The sequence below is a fragment of the Halictus rubicundus genome, chromosome 5, assembly GCF_050948215.1.
Source record: "Halictus rubicundus isolate RS-2024b chromosome 5, iyHalRubi1_principal, whole genome shotgun sequence".
In the NCBI taxonomy this organism is placed as follows: domain Eukaryota; kingdom Metazoa; phylum Arthropoda; class Insecta; order Hymenoptera; family Halictidae; genus Halictus; species Halictus rubicundus.
Genome location: NC_135153.1, coordinates 7,674,300 through 7,693,900, shown reverse-complemented (window position 1 = coordinate 7,693,900; position 19,601 = coordinate 7,674,300). Strand labels below are relative to the sequence as shown.

Genomic DNA, 19,601 nt, shown 5'->3' with positions numbered 1-19,601 from the left:
CGTCGTCAAAAGATTAGCCTTCATGTAATAGTTACTAGTTCTCCGGATATCGTGCTACGCATTAGAATGATACACGCATAAAATGAATTTGATTCTGTTCGCGCAATATACAAAATCGTCACGCATACGTGACACTGGTCGCGAACGTGTTTTTCGCCTGTTCGTCGCGCATTCATCATCGGCGGATGATTACCCAACCCTCTGGCACAGTTCTCCGTGTCGTCAGACCCCCCCCTCCCCCCTCCTCCTGGATACGTTAAGGGAGAAGGAAGAAAAGAGGAAAAATGGAACACGCAACCGCGAAGAGGTAAAAACCATCGTCCCCGATACGCTCGATGGATAACGGATCGCCGGGGAGGGGGTGGGGTAGTGAGGTCTACAAGGGACGAGAGGGGGAGAGGGGTTGTAAGCGACACGACGACGGAAAAAACATTAGAATCCCTTCTGATGCAAGCGCGAAAGAACACGAAGAGTCCCTGTGTCTGACGTCGGGGGTGGCAAAGGGGTGGAGAAGAGGAGCAATTATTTAGACGAGCTCCGTGCCGCCTTCGCGGCTATCGATCGCCTTCGAGACAAGGTTAAAAATATCTATTTGCATGTCGGGCTGCATTATGGCAGATTAGGTCGTGGTTCTTGCCTCTGCCCGTCAGATCAACCCCCCACCTCTCTTCTCCCCTGTTCGACCACCGCGCACCCCCTTTATTTTCTCTCGCGTCGACGATGGAACAGACGACGGTACCCTCGAAGGTCGGGGTTAATCGAAGCGAGATTTATGGGCGACGACGCGACGCGCGTGCATTTAGTCCAACCCCGCGCAACCCCCGCAATCGCTCGTCGAACTCCTGAAAAGACCCGCGCGCTTTTAGAGAAGCACGACGCAAGTGCACGTTCCCATATTCGTTAGCGTGCATTTCGTAAATCTACAACCGAGCCGTTTAATGAAAAAGCGGTGTAAATCTATATTCAACACCAACCAAGGGTTGAACATTAAACCTGACGGGTTTTATATTCTGCAACGACTTGTACAAATTCATTTTTCGAAAATAATAGTCTAAATTTCCTTGTCCTAGCATCTATTATACAGGGTGTTTCACGTAACTCGAGAATCTAAAATATCTCGCTTGTTTTTGACATTTTCTCCGGTTATAAAAGACAAGCGAGATATTTTAGATGCTCGAGTTAGGTGAAACAGCCTGCGTATTGAAACGTTTTTGAACTTATTTTTTCCTAGTAACGTTACTAAAGAAATATGGCGTACTCACTTGGGTATATCGCCGATCTTCGGTGGCCGACATTTTCGCGGAGGAACGTCTCCCCATACGTTGTACGCTGAAAAATAATAAAAAATAAAGTCAATTCGGCCGTTTCCCCATTAGAAACGATCCCGGTTGCAAGCGCCCGACTACCGTTGTTTTCGACAGTTTGTTGCTCCTCGAAGAATTGCAAATGGCGAGCGTCGTCTGGGGACTTTAGCCGAGACGTTCGCGCAGGAAATGAACGTTTCATCGCCGGCGTTCCGTCCCGGTTACTTTCATCGTACGTAACGGTTGTAATACGATTAGGAAACGCGGTACTTCCACCATCGGACCTTTTAATCAATTACCTCTTAGCGTGGGCGATAACGCAATAATAGGGTCTCCCCAGTCTTTGGCGGATACGGAAGGAGCAACGATACTATTATTAGATCGTTACACATGAACCGACTGTCTCGATGATTGCTACATTCCGCCCCGCGCTTGCAAACAATCATCGAATCAGCCGACACCTCTAATCCGCCGCGACGTTTCCATCAAACGCTATACCTAAACCCATTTCGAATTTGCGAGCATGCTCCCTTGCCTTCAGACGAATGTTATCGATCGAAGTATCGTACGAATAAAAATAGAGATTAGAAATACGACACGTCCAGATCAGCGTGAACTGAAAATTTTTCCATGGAGAAATTGTCCGAAGAATCCCGCGACACCGGGTATAGCGAAGCCTCGAGTTTCTTGGAGCAGTACTAACGCACCGGAGAGCAGAACTCGGCAAACTCGATTCAACCGAAGTCTAAGTGGCCGAGAGCACTCGTATATACACCGGAACCGTTCAAAGGGTGAACTTTATAATTAGTAAATGCCTGTGAAGCCGCGCGATCGATGCAATGAATGGAAGATGCACCGTCGTGCGGTTCTCGGCGTGGCGCGGTGCAACGTGGCAACAATGAGCCGCGATTAAACCGAACGCTCCGGCCAGCATCTTTATCATCCGATCGGTATTTAGTTTGCAAACGAAACTCCGGGGAACAATATTTACTGGGAACGCTGTCCACGGAAACAGCGGAAAGCATTCCTCTCCGGAAGTTCTTTTTGTCCCTAGCAATTTTTATTTTAACTTCCGTGCCAATCCTTCGTCGTAGAATAAGCGCAATTCGATGATACGGGCTGATAAAACTCTTAGAAGTTAGGGCACTCTGAGATCGAGAAATGAAAGATTCTAGGTTCAACGATTGATAATATCTATTGCTGTAGAAGGTCACTCTCGGGAGAACTAAAGATACAAGGGTCTACACAAGGATTAATCATAATGGTAACTATTGTTCAAGAAGACGAGACGCTCTAGGATCGACGAATTGGTAATCAAGGGTTGCCGCTGCAATGGTTATTATTGACAGTAATTACTCTAGCAACTATGCTTACGAGTCAAGACTCCGTAGATTCGCGATAAGGTAGAGTGACCAGGTTACCGACAAAAATAGGCGAAAAATGGTTTTACGTGCCTCAACTTTTCCTGTCCTTATACGAGAATATTTTTCGCTTGGGAAAGGGCTCGTTCGAAAGAGGGAGGTTCGATCTAGCGCGCGCTGGTCATCAGCTGACGAGATTATGAGATTATGCAAAAATTGACGATGGGCATGCCGTGGAATCCGAGCATTTTTATGCCATTGGATGGGTTTTCTGGATGAAATCGAGAGTAGCGCGCGCCAGAAAACATCTTCAGCTACAAATTCAGCTACATTTTGTCTTGATTCTCTGCGAAATAAAGCGAAAAACTTGAAGCACGTTTCGGAATTCATGATATCGATAATACAGAGCAAAAAATATGAAAAGTTTAGTCACAGACTTAACACCCATCGGATCAAGACCAAGACGGATCTTAAGTCAGTGGCTGAAGGCTGTCAACGGAAATTATACAGCAGTCACCGACCTGCTGGCTCTGCAAAAGTCACGTGACTACCCTTGGCTCTTAAGTCACACAGAGGTCGCAAACTGAGAAATGAGTGATAGAATCACAAGCTTCAGTGACCCATTCGAGAATTAATAATAATTGTTATTATTCCAGAAGGAGTTCGAGCGGTCCGAGGTCGAAAAATCAAAGGTTGAACCGTCAAATCGAAAATTCCATTTAAGTTTGCGGTCTCGGTGCAGCTGAAAAAGATTAGCGAAGGATTGAAGGGGCACCGATCGATCGGGAGATTGATAATTGTTGGATCGACGGGGAAAGGTCAAGAGTTCCTTCGACGACGGCGGCGTCGGAGTCGCGACGCGCCAGTTGATTGGAAGTAATTAAATCATCAACGAGATCAGCCCCGCGAATGAAAAGGGACGGCGAAAGCAGCCGTGGAGTCGGTGAACCAGCCTCTCTCGAATCGTGCCTCGACTTTCCCTTTCAATCTCGCTGCCGACGGATCGATTATGCCGATTTGGAACGGCAGACACCGACGCATCGTTGCCGATAAGCATCGGTTAACGAGCTAGCAAGGTAACTCGCCCGACGATCTGCGAAATTGCGAGATTCGACTCGTTACATTGGAAATCCAGTTTGCGGTAAAATTGTATTGGATTGTGACGGTTCACCTGTGATCGATATCTATTTTTGTTCATTAATACGGGGCAGATCGCAAGTGGCTTCTCTTCAATCGCGGTTATGTTTTCACATTTACAATGGGTCATTAGACTGCGGATTTTTATGCAAAATTGTTGAGTTGTGGATGCGACTGTGGTAGCATGACTGGGACGCGACATCGTACAGTGGTTCGAAAACTAAAGTCGAATTTTCAATGTCGTTGAAATTTTATAAATTCTTATATGTCTGAAGTCACTTTTGACATGCATGTGGATGGCTCTATGTCACTTAGAATTTTTTTGCAGAGCGTTGAAAACAGCGAAAAAAGAAGGATTATGCGTCCAGCTGAAGTTGGTGTAGTTGGCCTCATTATATTTTGTGATTGATTGGAAATAGTTCAAATCTACTCGCGTAGTGTGAAAGAGCAACCTTATAGCTACACGTATGTAAAAGATGAAAGCGACAACAATAATTTTAACCATTTAAACAATATCCTTTACACTTTTTAAGATTTAACTGGACCTACAAAAAATCATTTATCCTGGGTTACGATGGATCTAGCACGGATGTATTCGTTAGAACCTATCGAAGGTGATTGGGCAATAATTGGTTGCAGCCGCTTGCAGCTGCGAAAGTTATAACAACATTTGTGCAAAAATCCTACGCCTTCATCCATACGATTTTGTAGGCCCGTTAGGATACAATGGCTTCGCGAAACAGATGAAATATCAAGAAGTGAAGAAACATATATAAATAAACAAATTAAAGCTTTAAAACCATTTGGGTGGAAGATAGGTGAAATACGGTTTTCCTTGCTTCACACAATGATTGACGGATGCGGTGTTGCATTTGCAACGCTACGATTTCCCAGGTAAAATTCCCTGTGTAATAAGTCAGAAATATTGTAACAATATCCTTGAATCATTCTAACGTCTTTTCGATTTTTCATCGAAATAAATCTATCTACAAATTATCGAAATCGTACAAATTACATTATATTTGCAAAAGGACGAATTCGTGTCACAACCCAATGTTTCTACGGTTTGATGCACTGCACAATTGCAGGAACGGGACACGACCATGAAAATCTGGATTTTCCAACGAGGCTTTCGATTGGAGACCACGTCGGAAACGAAGTTTATCGTACAGCGGAGATGGGGAAGATAAAAGTTGAAAATGGTAGCGGGAACCGATCTCGAAAACTTGCCGGCTGCGAAACAAAGTTTCAGTTAAAAAACAATTTCCGAGCGCGGCGTATTTTCCGCGAATCCGCCGATGTTCCGGTGGAAAACTGTTAATTAGACAGGAACGGCTTTCAATTCGTGATATCCCGGACCGTTCGAATGTGAACAATGTTTCCTTTCGCAAATAAAACATCTCGCATGACGGGAACGTATTTTTCCAAATGAACCGGAATAATTGCACGGCGGCCAGCGCGAGGAAACTCCACGAGGAAGCTCCGTTTCATTTGCACGAATCGAGAGAGACAGAGTGAGTGAGAGAGCGAGAGAAAGAGAGAGAGAGGGAGAAAGTGGAGCTATAGTATTCCCGTTCGAGGAAAAGCGAGAGCGCGGTTTCGTAGAAATGTTTCTACGGCATCGAAGTAGCACGGCGCGCGATGCGTTTCGCGGCAATTAATTAAAAGCGCAACGACGGAAGGTTCTGCCGGCCTCGTAATTCCTAATTGCGAGCGATCGATCCGCGCCGAGCTTTCGTTGACACACTTTCACTGGAACGGTTTAATTGTTTCCGACGACACAATTCACCGAGAACAGCGCAAACGTTCTCGTTTGACACCCCACCCGAGAAACATTTCCAAAATGTTGACAACCGCGGCAAAACATACCGGCTCCGTTCAATTGTCACAGAATTGTCGCGCGGGTTTGTTTAACACCGTTCCATATGCGAAAATAAATACGCGAACTTGCGAACCAGCACTGTAACCACTTGATGATGTTTAACACACGTTGAGCAAGGTTCATCGATCGACTGAAGGATCCTTGGATGGTGTTATGGTCGTAAAAGCCCCTTTTGGAGGGGGGCAATCCACACACGAAATTAGTGACCTCGACGATCCCGACGCGTTTCTAATATTTTCCTGTACTGCGGATTTTGCGTTTATGACAACAACGAGTATAACAGCGAAGGTTTAAAAGAATTCCAGAAAATGATTTCCATTTTACCGAAATGATTGAAGAAAGGACGACAATTTTCGTTAGCTCCTGTTTCGCAGGATCGAGGCAGACAATTTTTATTCCGCATGAAAATCCGCAGTCTAACAATCACGGTTGCGCGGAATTACAATTTAATTCCTCCAAGAATCATAATTACAAAGCAATTCAATTACGTCGCGTTCAGTTGCGTTGTAATTCGAATCTCTCGTTCAATTAAAGCACACAATACCGTTTACAATACACGCAGGTTTGTGAAATATTTAAGAATAGCATGTCAATGTGATTTTGAGCTCGAGGTGTCTCGCAGCAGACGAAAGAATTGTTTGCTCGTTTCCACTTTCTATGAAACGACACGGAACAGGAATTCGGAGATCTTCTGGCTGATAAGAAAAATTTCGCCGATTTCTCTTACCTATTGTTACGTTCGGACTTCCCTCTAAATTGGTGCTGCGTTTCGCAATGCGATATGCATTATCGGGTTGCGCTTTTCCCGGGGGAAAAAAAGCGAATAACGAAAGAATTCGACTCGATCAGTACGGGCAATCTCGAACAATCCTTCGCTGATTGAATTCTCAGATTCCGGTCTCCCTTCGATCGGATTCGTTGCGACTAATCGCGTTAAAAACGTTCGAACGCGTCCTCCGGAAGTGAACCTGTTGCAGAGAGCCCGACGCGACGCGTTGCGTTGTGGAACAAAATTTCGTTAGCGCGTCGACGCAACCGACCGGCGGTAATTAAACGATAATTAATCCAGCAGAGGATCGATGGCCGTCGGAGTTGTTCGTATTTTTTGGACGGACTGCCGACGAACGTCGAATCCAATGGACAGAAAAGCGACGGCGCGTTTTTCGAGGGCCGCGGTCGCCATTTTCAATCCCTTTCGTCTCCATATCCCGCCGATCGATAAACATTTTCCAACTGGACCATCGTCGATTACAAAATTCGCATGCGATTTTTAATAAAAATTTTCTGCGATATTCAACGCATATTTTTCTGCCTCGAGTGGAAATTAATCTGCGCTCGCTGGATTACCGGTCTGTATGCGTTTATGACAAAAATGACTAGACAAAATGCGAAACCGAAAACATTTAGAGAATCTAAAAACGTTACTGTATTGCTACCAGCTGATTAAAATTATTACAAAAAGTAAATAAATATTTATCCATCTCGTGTGCCTTGTATTCAATGCATTGTATTTTGTGATCACCCAAGGACTTAAAAATCTACAATAATTTTGCTATTCGTCAACAAAAACATTAACCCCTTAACGCACAGTTTTTTTGTTTAAAAACCGGCCAGAAAAAAATCAATTTTTCATATACTGCGCTTTTGTTCCACGGAAAAAGGCTATATTTTATTCTTGAATAAACAAGTGTTATAGCTTACAATCCCATGTAAATGATAAATATCAATAAAACGATTTTTTTTTCTTCGCTTTCACATTGTTATTTTCAATTCACGATTATATTCTAGTGTGAAAAATTATAGCAGAATTCAGAAAAGATTTCAGAAAAGAGATTGAAAATGGTTAGCCGGGTGGCCGATTATTGACACAAGGATTAACGTGTTAACTCTCGCGTGAAACGTGTGCAGCCGGCACAATTTTTTCCCGGTGACACGTTCGGGAAATCTAATAAAGTCAAGGCATTGTTAACGAGGCAGCGGCATCGTGGAAAGGGTTAAGAGAAGCGGATCAAAACGATGAAAGGTCGAAAGTGGTTAAGTGGAGCGATAGGTGTCCCAAACGATTATTAATCCATCGTAGGTCTCGACATCGGGATCGATATCGTTTGTGTCAGTGGAGCAGAGCAAAACAAAACAGAACAGAACAGAAGAGAAGAGAGTCGAGCGGCGGTGAAGTTAGCCGGCACCGGGTGTAGACTGAAAAGAGGATATGACCGAGATAATGCAGACACGGGTCCGGCCGGCGCTGAAACGATTCGTGGTCCCTTGGCGATTTAACAATTGACTTGTGCGCCTGGAACGTCGTCTGCAGAGTAATTGCGGCCGACTCGATGTCGTCGCAGCTCGCCAAGTCGGCTACAGTCCCCGCTAATGGATTTCTCGATATCCATGCGCCTCGAAAACCACCCCGGCGAAACGCCTTTCCTATCCACTACCGAACACTACCTGGATCTCCCTAACAACTACATCAACACAACCAATTAACCATTAAGAGTCAAGGGCAGTCGCGTGACTTTCGCAGAGTCAGCAGGTCGGTAACTGCTGTATAATTTCCGGTCACAGCCTTCAGCCACTGACTTAAGATCCGTCTTGGTCTTGATCCGACGGGTGTTAAGTCTGTGACTAAACTTTTCATATTTTTTGCTCTGTATTATCGATATCATGAATTCCGAAACGTGCTTCAAGTTTTTCGCTTTATTTCGCAGAGAATCAAGACAAAATGTAGCCGAATTTGTAGCTGAAGATGTTTTCTGGCGCGCGCTACTCCCGATTTCATCCAGAAAACCCATCCAATGGCATAAAAATGCTCGGATTCCACGGCATGCGCATCGTCAATTTTTGCATAATCTCATAATCTCGTCAGCTGATGACCAGCGCGCGCTAGATCGAACCTTCCTCTTTCGAACGAGCCCTTTCCCAGCGAAAAATATTCTCGTATAAGGACAGGAAAAGTTGAGGCACGTAAAACCATTTTTCGCCTATTGTTGTCGGTAACCTGGTCACTCTACCTTATCGCGAATCTGCGGAGTCTTGGCTCTTGAATATTGAAATATTTAGCTGTCCGCCAGTCTACCGCCATCTTGGTCCTCTTTTGATCTTATCGGTGTCCCAGTAATCAGATACAGATTGTATTACGCGTACAATGTGAAAACCATTTTTCGCCTATTGTTGTCGGTAACCTGGTCACTCTACCTTATCGCGAATCTACGGAGTCTTGGCTTTTGGAGCTGCACAACTTTCGCTTTCGTCTCGAATCGACAATCTCCAGTGCGTTGTATAATAAAATTGAACAGGTGCAATTTAAAATAGTAGAATAGTTACACAAGAATTCAAGAACGTCGATATTTTCAACATATTAAAATTATTGGCTGATGTAGCCTGCTAATCAGCACGTGAGCAGAGGCTGTCGACCTCGCAAGTCAGAAAATCCCATCGCCGTTGACGCAATTAATTAACCGAGTAAAGAAGGAAACTGAAGGAAAAACTTGGAGACGCGGCGAAGGAAAACGGATTTGCGGAAAGGGGCAAACGGAGCAGAAATAATTGTCCTGTTCATCGGTCGGCCGTAATCGCCGGCCATATCGATTTCCGGAAAATATCCGGGGCGTCGACGTTCCGCAAACAGAGGAATCGGTGGCCAAATACTCGCTGATGAAGCCGGTGTTTACAAGACCTCGTCGAGGATCGGGGGAGTGGGATCGGAATCGCAATGGGAATCGGAAATGTCGCGTGTTTCGGCGCGATTCTACACCGGCTGTGCGCTACAAACCGGAAGCCCTCTCCGACCAGCAAGCAGGCGGCCGCCATTGTTTGCGGACCGACGCTGTTTGATCTGATAATGGAAAATTTTTCAGCGCTCCCGAGGAAAATCTATTTACTTCCGTTGACCGTAAAAGCTCGAACCAATCCGGATTGTCCTCCGCCCGCTGTTTGAACGTCGAGGACGCGACGATATCCTCGCAGATCCGCGAAAAATCAGCCAATTGACGAATCTGGACGTTCTCTGGCTAACGGATACGAATTGATGTTCAATGCCACCAATTTTATGGGATTCGTTTCTAAGCAAATTCAACAGAAATAAAATAAAATTCTGTTTCGCTCGAGTTGGTTGCCATTCCGGTGGACAATTTTTATTTTGCATGAAGATCCGTTGTCTAATTATACCCAAAAAGTTGTTTATCTGTGAACACTCTTACAACTTCGTCCATGAAATTGTTAAAATATTCAGAGAAACCGAAGTTGCTTTTTCTACTATGAAACATTACCGAGTTCCAAAGTCTCTACCCAGGGTAAACAATTTTTGTCCACGTTCATTTCCATGTGACCTTTAAGAGAGTGGTCTCACCTTTACAACGACCCCTCGAAAGTTGATCTACGATTTTTTTTTTTTTTGGTCGTTGTTTCATCAAATGTGATTAACATATTTATGAGACGTCGCGATTAAACGATTGTAGGCGTCCCTCGAACCGGAAGTTGTCGGGGATCGACGTAAAGTCGATGGAAACGCGCTCCCGTTCCCGAGAAAGTCTGAAGGTTCCGGATTAATTAATATTAGCGAATCGATCGTCCGGCGAGCGATGCGCTTGTCCGATTGGATTGCCGATAATATAATCAGTCGTGCCATTACGTATCGATGAGCACGGGTGCACGCTTGTTAATCCGACGGCGTGCACCATCGAGGAGTCCGGTCGCAGTTGATTATCTCGCGATAATTTCGCCGCGATCATGCCAAGGAGCAGTCAGGCTCGAACTCGATGATTACGCGACCCCGTGTTGCATTGACGCGACTCCCTCTAATTCGATTGGTCGGATTGCTCTCCGGGGCCCTTTAAACCCTTTGCACCCTGGCCGCGTCCCCGGGGAGCGCGTTCCGACCTCGGGAAACAACTCTGCGCGAGTAACTTTGTTCCGCGTAAGACGCGAGATCAAAGCTCCTTCGATACGAGGCGTCGGGTTCTCCGTTGAAAAAGCGCGGCTGGTTCGAAAACCGAGAAAGGCCCCCCGGGAGTCTTTGATAGCATTACTTTTGTTGTCCGCAGCTCTGACCTGGAACCAGAGTTCGATCAAGCCCCGGAAAATTACTGTGAAACGGAAAGGCAATCGAGTTTTGCAACGCTGGCCGACGAGCCGCGGTTTTTCCGAATTAAATTGCAGTAAGTCCCACCGTCGCAGTCAGTCGAATTGCACCGTAGTTTGCACACCTAACGCATCCTCGTTTCCGTTTACGAACGCGATAGAATTATCTCGACTGGATAGAGCGTTGCGTGCTTCGCGTTCAGAGTTGGTTACGCGAGTTTAGAATAAACCGTACCGCTACGTTTGATTACGTTCGCAGCACTCCAGACACGCTGCTCGAATATCTTGCTCGGAGTAGACACCGGCGGATTAACAGAGCCGTACAACGTCGAATGAAAGATTATGCTACGCCGGAGCGAAGCATCGAATTGTTAACGTCGTCGCCGCGACGAGGGACGCGTGTACGTGCAATTAATACTGGCTGCGACTAGATAGAACCCGCTTGTTGCTCGCGATAACAATTTGCCAACGCGTTTTCCGGTTTTCTTCTCTTCTCCGTCGACGTATCGCTCGTCGTCCTCGACGGGTAGATTAACCTCGCGGAAGGATAGATTCATAAGCCCGAAACCGATCGACGTCGCATCGACTGCTGATTAATATTAATAGAATTGTAGACGGAAGACTCGTTAACTTCGCAGCGGGCATGGACGGATTATGCGGCTTCAAGGTAGAAGCGATTAACCAGCGGCCGACGTATTTGCGGAGAGATAGATTGACTTCGCGGAGACACGTTCATCCTGCGAACCTGCCTTCCGATTTCTCACGTGGAATGGAAATTTCGGGAGAAACCGATTCGTGGATAATTCGGCCAAATCCGTCGGTGAATCTATCTTTCAACTTCTGACATCCAAATCTGCTTTGCATAAGGGACAGATGAAGTGAAAGCGAGCTCAATCTGTCAATGAATCTGTGTTCCAACGTGTGTCCTACAACTTCAAGGGGACAGATTCATACAGAAGTGGTCTCCATAAGAAACTATGTGCACTGACAATATCGATTAGTAACCGTCAGATTCGAATAGATTAAATTCAGTTTGTAAATTTAGAGATGACCTCTACAGAGTTCACACGATCTGAAACCATTAGAAATACAAAGCACAGATTCGGCAAAGGGCGATGAGAGATAGATGCACGATGACTGATAGATCAACACAGAACATAAGAAATTGTCTTCTATACGACTGCTCTTCGTGAACATGAAGATAGAGATAGATTGTATAGAGACTAACAACAAATAGATTTGTGGCAACGGATAGATTAACACAGATTTATCAACCTTGAACTCCAAAGATCGCAGTCAAGGAAGACTCATCACCACCACGAATGGCCTTTATAAATACAAGATGCAGATAGATTGTATAGAGATGAAAAACAGATAGATTTGTGGCAACAGATAGATTAACACAGATTTACCAACCATGAATGAACTCCAAAGATCAGAGTCACGGAAGAGTCATCTCCACCACAAATGGCTTTTATAAATACAAGATGCAGATAGATTGTATAGAGATGAAAAACAGATAGATTTGTGGCAACAGATAGATTAACACAGATTTACCAACCATGAATGAACTCCAAAGATCACAGTCACGGAAGGGTGATCACCACTACGAATGGCCTTTATAAATACAAGGTGCAGATAGATTGTATAGAGATGAAAGCAGACAGATTTATGGCAACAGATAGATTAACACAGATTTACCAACCACGAATGAACTCCAAAGATCACAGTCACGGAAGGGTGATCACCACTACGAATGGCCTTTATAAATACAAGGTGCAGATAGATTGTATAGAGATGAAAGCAGACAGATTTATGGCAACAGATAGATTAACACAGATTTACCAACCATGAATGAACTCCAAAGATCAGAGTCACGAAAGAGTGATCACCACCACGAATGGCTTTTATAAATACAAGGTGCAGATAGATTGTATAGAGATGAAAAACAGATAGATTTGTGGCAACAGATAGATTAACACAGATTTACCAACCATGAATGAACTCCAAAGATCAGAGTCACGAAAGAGTGATCACCACCACGAATGGCTTTTATAAATACAAGGTGCAGATAGATTGTATAGAGATGAAAAACAGATAGATTTGTGGCAACAGATAGATTAACACAGATTTACCAACCATGAATGAACTCCAAAGATCAGAGTCACGGAGAAGTGATCACCACCACGAATGGCCATTATAAATACAAGATACAGATAGATTGTATAGAGACGAAGGCAGATAGATTTGCGGAAACAGATAGATTAACGGTAACGTTAAGATCATAAAGGAACTACAATGAACACGGACAAGGACCACCTCCAGTGCGACGGCTCATTGGAAACGCGTGCCGACCAAGGAACAAGGGATAGATTACAAGATAGATGGATCTTACCTTCCATAGTCATGTTATCGCCGAGCTTCATTTCGATGTACGTGTTTCGGGTGGTCCCTCGTTGTAGTAGCTCGCGTGGCGCGGCGTTTGTCGCCGTTCGCAGGCACTTTGTTCGATCAGTCAGGATATCGAGGCTCGATCATCGCCCGAGCGTCGCCGGCTCGCTTCGTTGGCTCTGGATCACTGGATCACGGTGGTGGTCGGGGTACGTTTTCGACATCTACGTGGTCTCCTTTCGCTTCGGCCGACCGGTGATCGCGCTCGTTAGACGCGCGACTCGCGGATGTCCGCTCCAGGCCATGATTAACGTCGTCCCGCGAATCGAATTATCGGACGGCCAGCCGAGAGCAGCCGGCAGCCAATAAATCACGATTCCCCTCGATCGGCGAGGCACGCGGCGCCTTTGAGCCCCGAGCGGTCATCCTATCGGAAATTGGCTCTCTCTCTCTCTCACTCTCTCTCTTCCGGCGAGATGCTCCAAGGGATTACTTCGGCGAGACTGGAACAGAAAAGTCGAGCGTCGCCGTTCAAACCCCCATAGAACGTCGCCGTACCTCCAACAATCGCAATGTTGCTCTAACAGCGGAAAGTCGCTGCAGACTTCAGACTTTATCGTTCAAAAGACGTCCGATGATTTAAGAACATCAATGGGGTCCGAAACTTGGTGAGAAAATATGTTACAGTGCGGTGCTTCTCTATAGAATTCTCTATTGAACATGTAGAGAGGCACCGATATGCATTAACCCTTTCGTCCCTGAAAATTGAAATTTTAAGAATTACAGTGTGATGGATATGAGAAGTTGGACTAGAAATAATAGGTTTTCACCCTCAAATTTTTCCTATCACAGCAACGTTGAGAGTCTATCTTTCTAGGTGGTATACGTTCATTGTCATCAGTACATTTCAGCAGAGTTTTATCACTTGAAGATGACAAGAATTTATATTTTCAGATCGCACGACCTGTTTTATAAACAACTAGCCGGAGGCGTGGGTAGATTTCTCCTTTGAAAGGACAATATTTGAGGAGGTCCGACTAGGATCTTCCCGACATAATTTTAATAGGAACCATAGCGCGACGGGTCTAAGATCCACGATGCAAAGTTCTGACAAACAACAAACAAGAGGATCCCGAACCGTGGTAGAACAAAAGCCAGATACGACAAACTTCGAGGCCCTAAATCCGCCAGCGAACAAACGAGACATGATCCTGGGAGTTAGCGCACCGCGAACCGGTTTAAATTAATGTCCTATCCGACGCGAATTAATGAATTATGAATATCGATTAGGAGGCAGCTTGATTCAATGGAAAGGGCGGAGAACCGTGAACGCGTCTCGTCACTCTTCCGTTGGAATTTCGCGTATTTAGTACGTTCGAGGCACAGATCGAAGGGATACGCGAACCTGATCAGCTTGCGTCACTAGACACTCGACGGTGAAGAGGTTTGTTTCTGTCTCTGACTGTGTGTGTGTGTGTGTGTGTGTGTGTGTGTGTGTGTGTGTGTGTGTGTGTGTGTACAGAAGCATTGCGATAAACACTGTGCTGATTGAGGAGAATCGACGAGCAGCTATTAATAAAGGAACCGCTCGCTTCTGTGCGTTCCGGCGATTAACATAAACAAAATGTAACATTGCGAGTCGAGTCTCTAGAACAACGGCTTCATATTCCTTTCTGTTCTTCTAAATCCTATATACATCGCGGATATAACTGTGGATTTATTATTACAAACATTAGAAAAATTTAAGAATATCGGGTCATTCTTTCAAATCTGTTAAATTTAGACGAAATACATTTTTATTCAACTTCTGACCTATTGACACAGAACATTTTTATTTTGCATAAAGATTCCCATTCTACTTATAAGTTCGCATCGATCCACAGCAAGCACATACGTACGACACGATAAAAAAATTACAGTACCCCATTTTTAAGAAAGTGCAGGCGACCCAGAAAGATATTTAAAGAGCTTGCAGATACTTTCAAGCTGTCAGTGTAACATGTATGATTTTCTAACAATTTCTACGGTCTGATAAGAAAATAAATCCTGTTTAAGAGGTACGAGAAAATATCGTGCTGTTTAACAGAAGAGAGGTGGCACGGAAAAACATTCCAAGTGTTCCCAAGTAACGCGTTTTCAAGTTATCGCTACGGCATTGTACAATTTCTCAATACTAAACTTGCCACGGCCGGTCAAATTGACCTCTCCAAACTTCTTGCGTACAATTTCGTACATACAACATTATCGCATCGCTATTTATCTTCACGACGTGTCTTAAAGTATGTATACAATGTATTTTTCAGTATTTATTCTTCGTTTTATTTTTCTTTTTCCAAGAAATATATGTATCTTGTCCTACCTACCGGTCAATTTGACCGCACGAGATAATATGGTGTTTACTCTTCTAAACCTAAACAATCAGTATAAAAGGAAGACTATTCTCAAGGTGGCATGGCCAATTTAAAATAGATGAGTCGCCTTATTGAATGAGACGCTATCAAGTTACATGCCTGGTTGATAATACTGTTTCATGGCAAATGCATTCAAACCGCAAATGTGGACGACACAGTACAATTTTGTAAATCGAGGAGAGAGCATCGCAGTATTTTTTGTATAATTGAAATTATATGAAAATAAATTTGTATCGTCATTCTATGGAAGTTGTTATCTACGTTTAATTATATTAACAATAACTTTTTTTAAGTACCGGTCATTTTGACCACGCACGGTAGGAACAGTTATACAAGAAGTGTCGGAAGAGTTAAAAATACGTGGATTTTTCGATCGCAAATGACATCGCGAGCTTCGTTGTCAGTGTTCGCGTGGGCGCACAGTGTGACGAATGGCCTTTTTAGCTGGACAAAACTCTAAATCGCCTATTTTTCTATATCTATCGATTAATATGTTTACAGTTGTATAAAATATGAATAATTATTAATTTTTTACAACATTTAGTTGGTTTTTGTTAATTAAACAATATATTTTAAGTGATTTATAATTAAATAAAAAATACAACAAAGTTAGTAACGGATCTGTGTAACACAGAATGATTTAACAAGTAGTAGATATTATCAAAGAAGACGTCATTTTTAATTGGGGACAAAAACAATGAAATTTTGGAAAAATTATAGTACATGTTACTTTTTGGAGATTCAGATATATTCTAACGGGAAAGAATTATTCTTTGGTTTAGTATAAGGTTTCACTTTATAAATAACAACTCTGTTTCGTATTATTGTTTACTATTCTAATAAAAATATAATAACATGAAAATATAAATAAAACAAAAGAAATAACAGAGATCAAAATGAAAGTCTTCAATAGAAACGTTCGGTTGCTAAAAACAAATAACTTATATACCAATAACTAAAACTAATAACTTATAAACAAATGTAAATAGAATATATCTAAACGTATTTGTGTTACGACAAATGTTTGGGTTTACGACTGAAGAAACGAATTTTCATACGAAGAAAGTTCAGAGGAAAACTCGGGGATCTTGTCATTGTTTATTCCTTCAATATACAATGAATGAGACTAAACAAACCGCTAACAATAAGTGGCGACGACAATCGGCATCGGCTGCGTTCGAAACGCCCGGCCCGAGCTATGATTGTCACGAGCGTGTACGTAAAACGACGTAACTTCATTGTAAAAATTAGTATAGTTGCGCAACGTTGCGCAAGCCAATTTTGGTACTAAAATAAAGTAGAGGATCTCTACTTTATATTTATATGTAAAAATCATCGCGTGGGGCGACGTGGGGCATATACTAATTCATTAACGAAGAGTAGTAACATGGGCGTTTCTGTGGAAAAATAAGTACCGTCTTTGACATTTAATTTACAAAAATAGAGGAATGTTCTCGATAATTTGGAATTACTAAAGTGAAAATACATGTTTTGAGATGTTATATCCATCATATACAGGAAATTTAAACACTCCTTAGTACATTTTAACATATTTCTAGCGCGTATGGAAATGTGCCCATTCATTTATAGGTTAGGTGTTCGTCTTTTAGATGAAGTTTACACGCTCTGTAAACATACAACAAAAGAATTTTAAGTTTTAATATTCAAGGGTTTTAATACATGGTTAGTTTAGATTATATTAGCACAGTTAATTTTTTGTTGATTTGAAAGTTACTTTTGTCCAGCTAAAAAGGCCATTCGTCACACTGTGGGGCGGTTCGTCGTGTAAACACGGTAGAAAAATGTTTAAATAATCCATCCAACACCAACAATCCAACACCGTCTAACGCTGCGTGAAACCGAAGAAGCTTTCGGGTTCACCTGGGATATCTGTTTCATTACCGGGCACGGCAACATCCAGGACCGTACATATATCGGCCAAAGAAAATACGTTCTCGTTGTTTGAAACTCCGGGGCGGAAGCTCTCGCCGGAAACACAGCTTCGGATTCCCGTTTAAACATCCGTATCGCGTTTAATTAACGATTCCGCTGTTCGGCACACTGCCGCGATAACAATAACGGTGAACGACGCCGATTTTTTGCGATCTGCGAACCGGTAAACAATCTCGACGCGTTTTAACACGAATGTAGATAGTAGAGGTCAGCTCCAAATCAGTGGCCCCGAGAGAAACACCGGAAACCTAACCGCAGGTAGAGGAAACTCCAGGTGGTGGGGAGAGTTCACATTTCTTATCGCGGTTATGGCTGCAACGTTCTTATCGGAGATCTAAGTCCTTTGTGAGACCATTGCAATCGAAAGCGACACATCCGCGTGATAATAGAACATTGCAGCCAAAACTGCAATAAGAAATGAGAACTTCCGCACCACTCTGAGTCCTCCCCACACCGCGATTAGGTTTACAGGATTCCCCCACCTGCGGTTAGGTCTCCGGGGTTCCTCATGCTCCGGAACACCCAGACCGCTGAGTTAGAATCGGCCTGTGCTATCTACTGACCACAGCCGGTAACAGTGATTTATGTTGTGTCACGAAAATTGACAAGGTTGAATTTATGTACTGCTAAATTTATTTAATCATTCATCCAGGAAAGCAGCTTTAGGATTTCAGTAATTGCGAAATGAAAAATTTGAAACCGGTTATTTACAGCGTGGTAGGTTCAGCTTTGAAATTGGAAAAATTTGTCAATGTTTTAACCTCGGGAATTTTATCCCAGTGTTTCGTTTTTTCGCGCCCTTTGAACATCATTTGCCACTCGCGTAAAATATCAATTAGACGAACTTAGTATCCGACCATTAGAGACGCGCCGTGTTTCGGGATTTCTGGAGCTTGGCGCAGGAATGATAAATATTCGACGACCGGGACGAGTAATATCGTTGCCGGGTGCGTTACACAATTTTATATCCGGCCCTCGAAAACAGCATCGCGAGAGCGACGCGCGTATCGCATAAAATTTGCAAATACTTGGAAACTGCCTCGACAGGGCGGAATCCTTTTGAGCGCGGTTCGTTTCCTGCTGGGACTTGGAAAATAGTTTATTCCGGAAGCAAGAACCAACAACGTCTGGCAAGATAATTGCAAAACAATTTTTTCTTCTGAAGAAGAATGAATGAACAGAATGAATTCTGTTTCCCTATTGTAGTTTGTCCGATTAACGGGATCTCCAAAGGATCGTGTCCCTTCGGACAAAAATAATAATAACTGAGAAAATCGCGGAAACGGTGCGAGAATAACGAAGGGAAAAAATCGAGTCGATAAAGACGTATCGATCATTAAAAACGACCAGCTGGGTCGCGCGTAATTGAACGCAATTGAACGCAATTTGGGGCGCGTTTGTCCAAGCACCTGCTCCAGATTAAAAACGAGAGAAACAAAAAGAAAAGCGGGAAAAGGAAACCGGTCACGTTGTTAAGGTGATACTCGAAGAGTTCATGGAAGAAATAGGAAACGGTAATTTCAACCGCATTCCCCAACGAATGTTATACCTACCGCGAACGAAAGATTTCTTTCCCGGATAAAAGAGTTCACTTATTACCAATTCTCCCAAGACAATTGGCTTTGTGGAGCCGCCATCTTGTCGCGCAAAAGAGAGACTGAAATTACAGATTAAATAATGAATTTTCATTTTTCCCGAGAAGCGCTACACTTTGACAAAATCTTTCTTTCCCGCGGATTAAAGTATCAATTTATTTCCCATTGTGCCAGATACCGGTCGTCACGCGTCCGCCATCTTGTCGCTCAGGAAGAAGACCAAAAATTATAGATTAAGAATTTATTCGGTGGACCCATAAGCAATCAATTATTTTGAAATCTAAAACAAACTTTGAGTTTCTTCAAACAAACTCTCTCAGAGAGGTCATAATCACCAGCAGCAAACCTTCTGAACCAACGTTGACACTTGTTGACCTTCAATACACCTCCATAAACGTCGCAAATTTTCTTTGTTGTTACCGTTCCATTAAATCCCGCATGAAAATGAAAAAGTATGCAATGACGAATATGATGAAGGTACGGACGTCGCC

At 43.4% G+C, this 19,601-nt stretch overlaps 1 protein-coding gene across 2 annotated transcripts in view; it reads right to left on the bottom strand.

Annotated features, from left to right (window-relative positions):
• Window positions 1–19,601, bottom strand: part of LOC143354133 (uncharacterized) — a 100,969-nt gene that overhangs the window by 59,796 nt on the left and 21,572 nt on the right. For both annotated transcript variants that reach the window (XM_076787922.1, XM_076787921.1), the window contains exons 2-3: window positions 13,156–13,654; window positions 1,263–1,329 (exon numbers count right to left, since the gene is read on the bottom strand). In XM_076787922.1, the coding sequence (XP_076644037.1) occupies window positions 1,263–1,329; window positions 13,156–13,186 (98 nt within the window). In that variant the 5' untranslated portion in view covers window positions 13,187–13,654. The remainder of the gene's footprint in view (window positions 1–1,262; window positions 1,330–13,155; window positions 13,655–19,601) is intronic.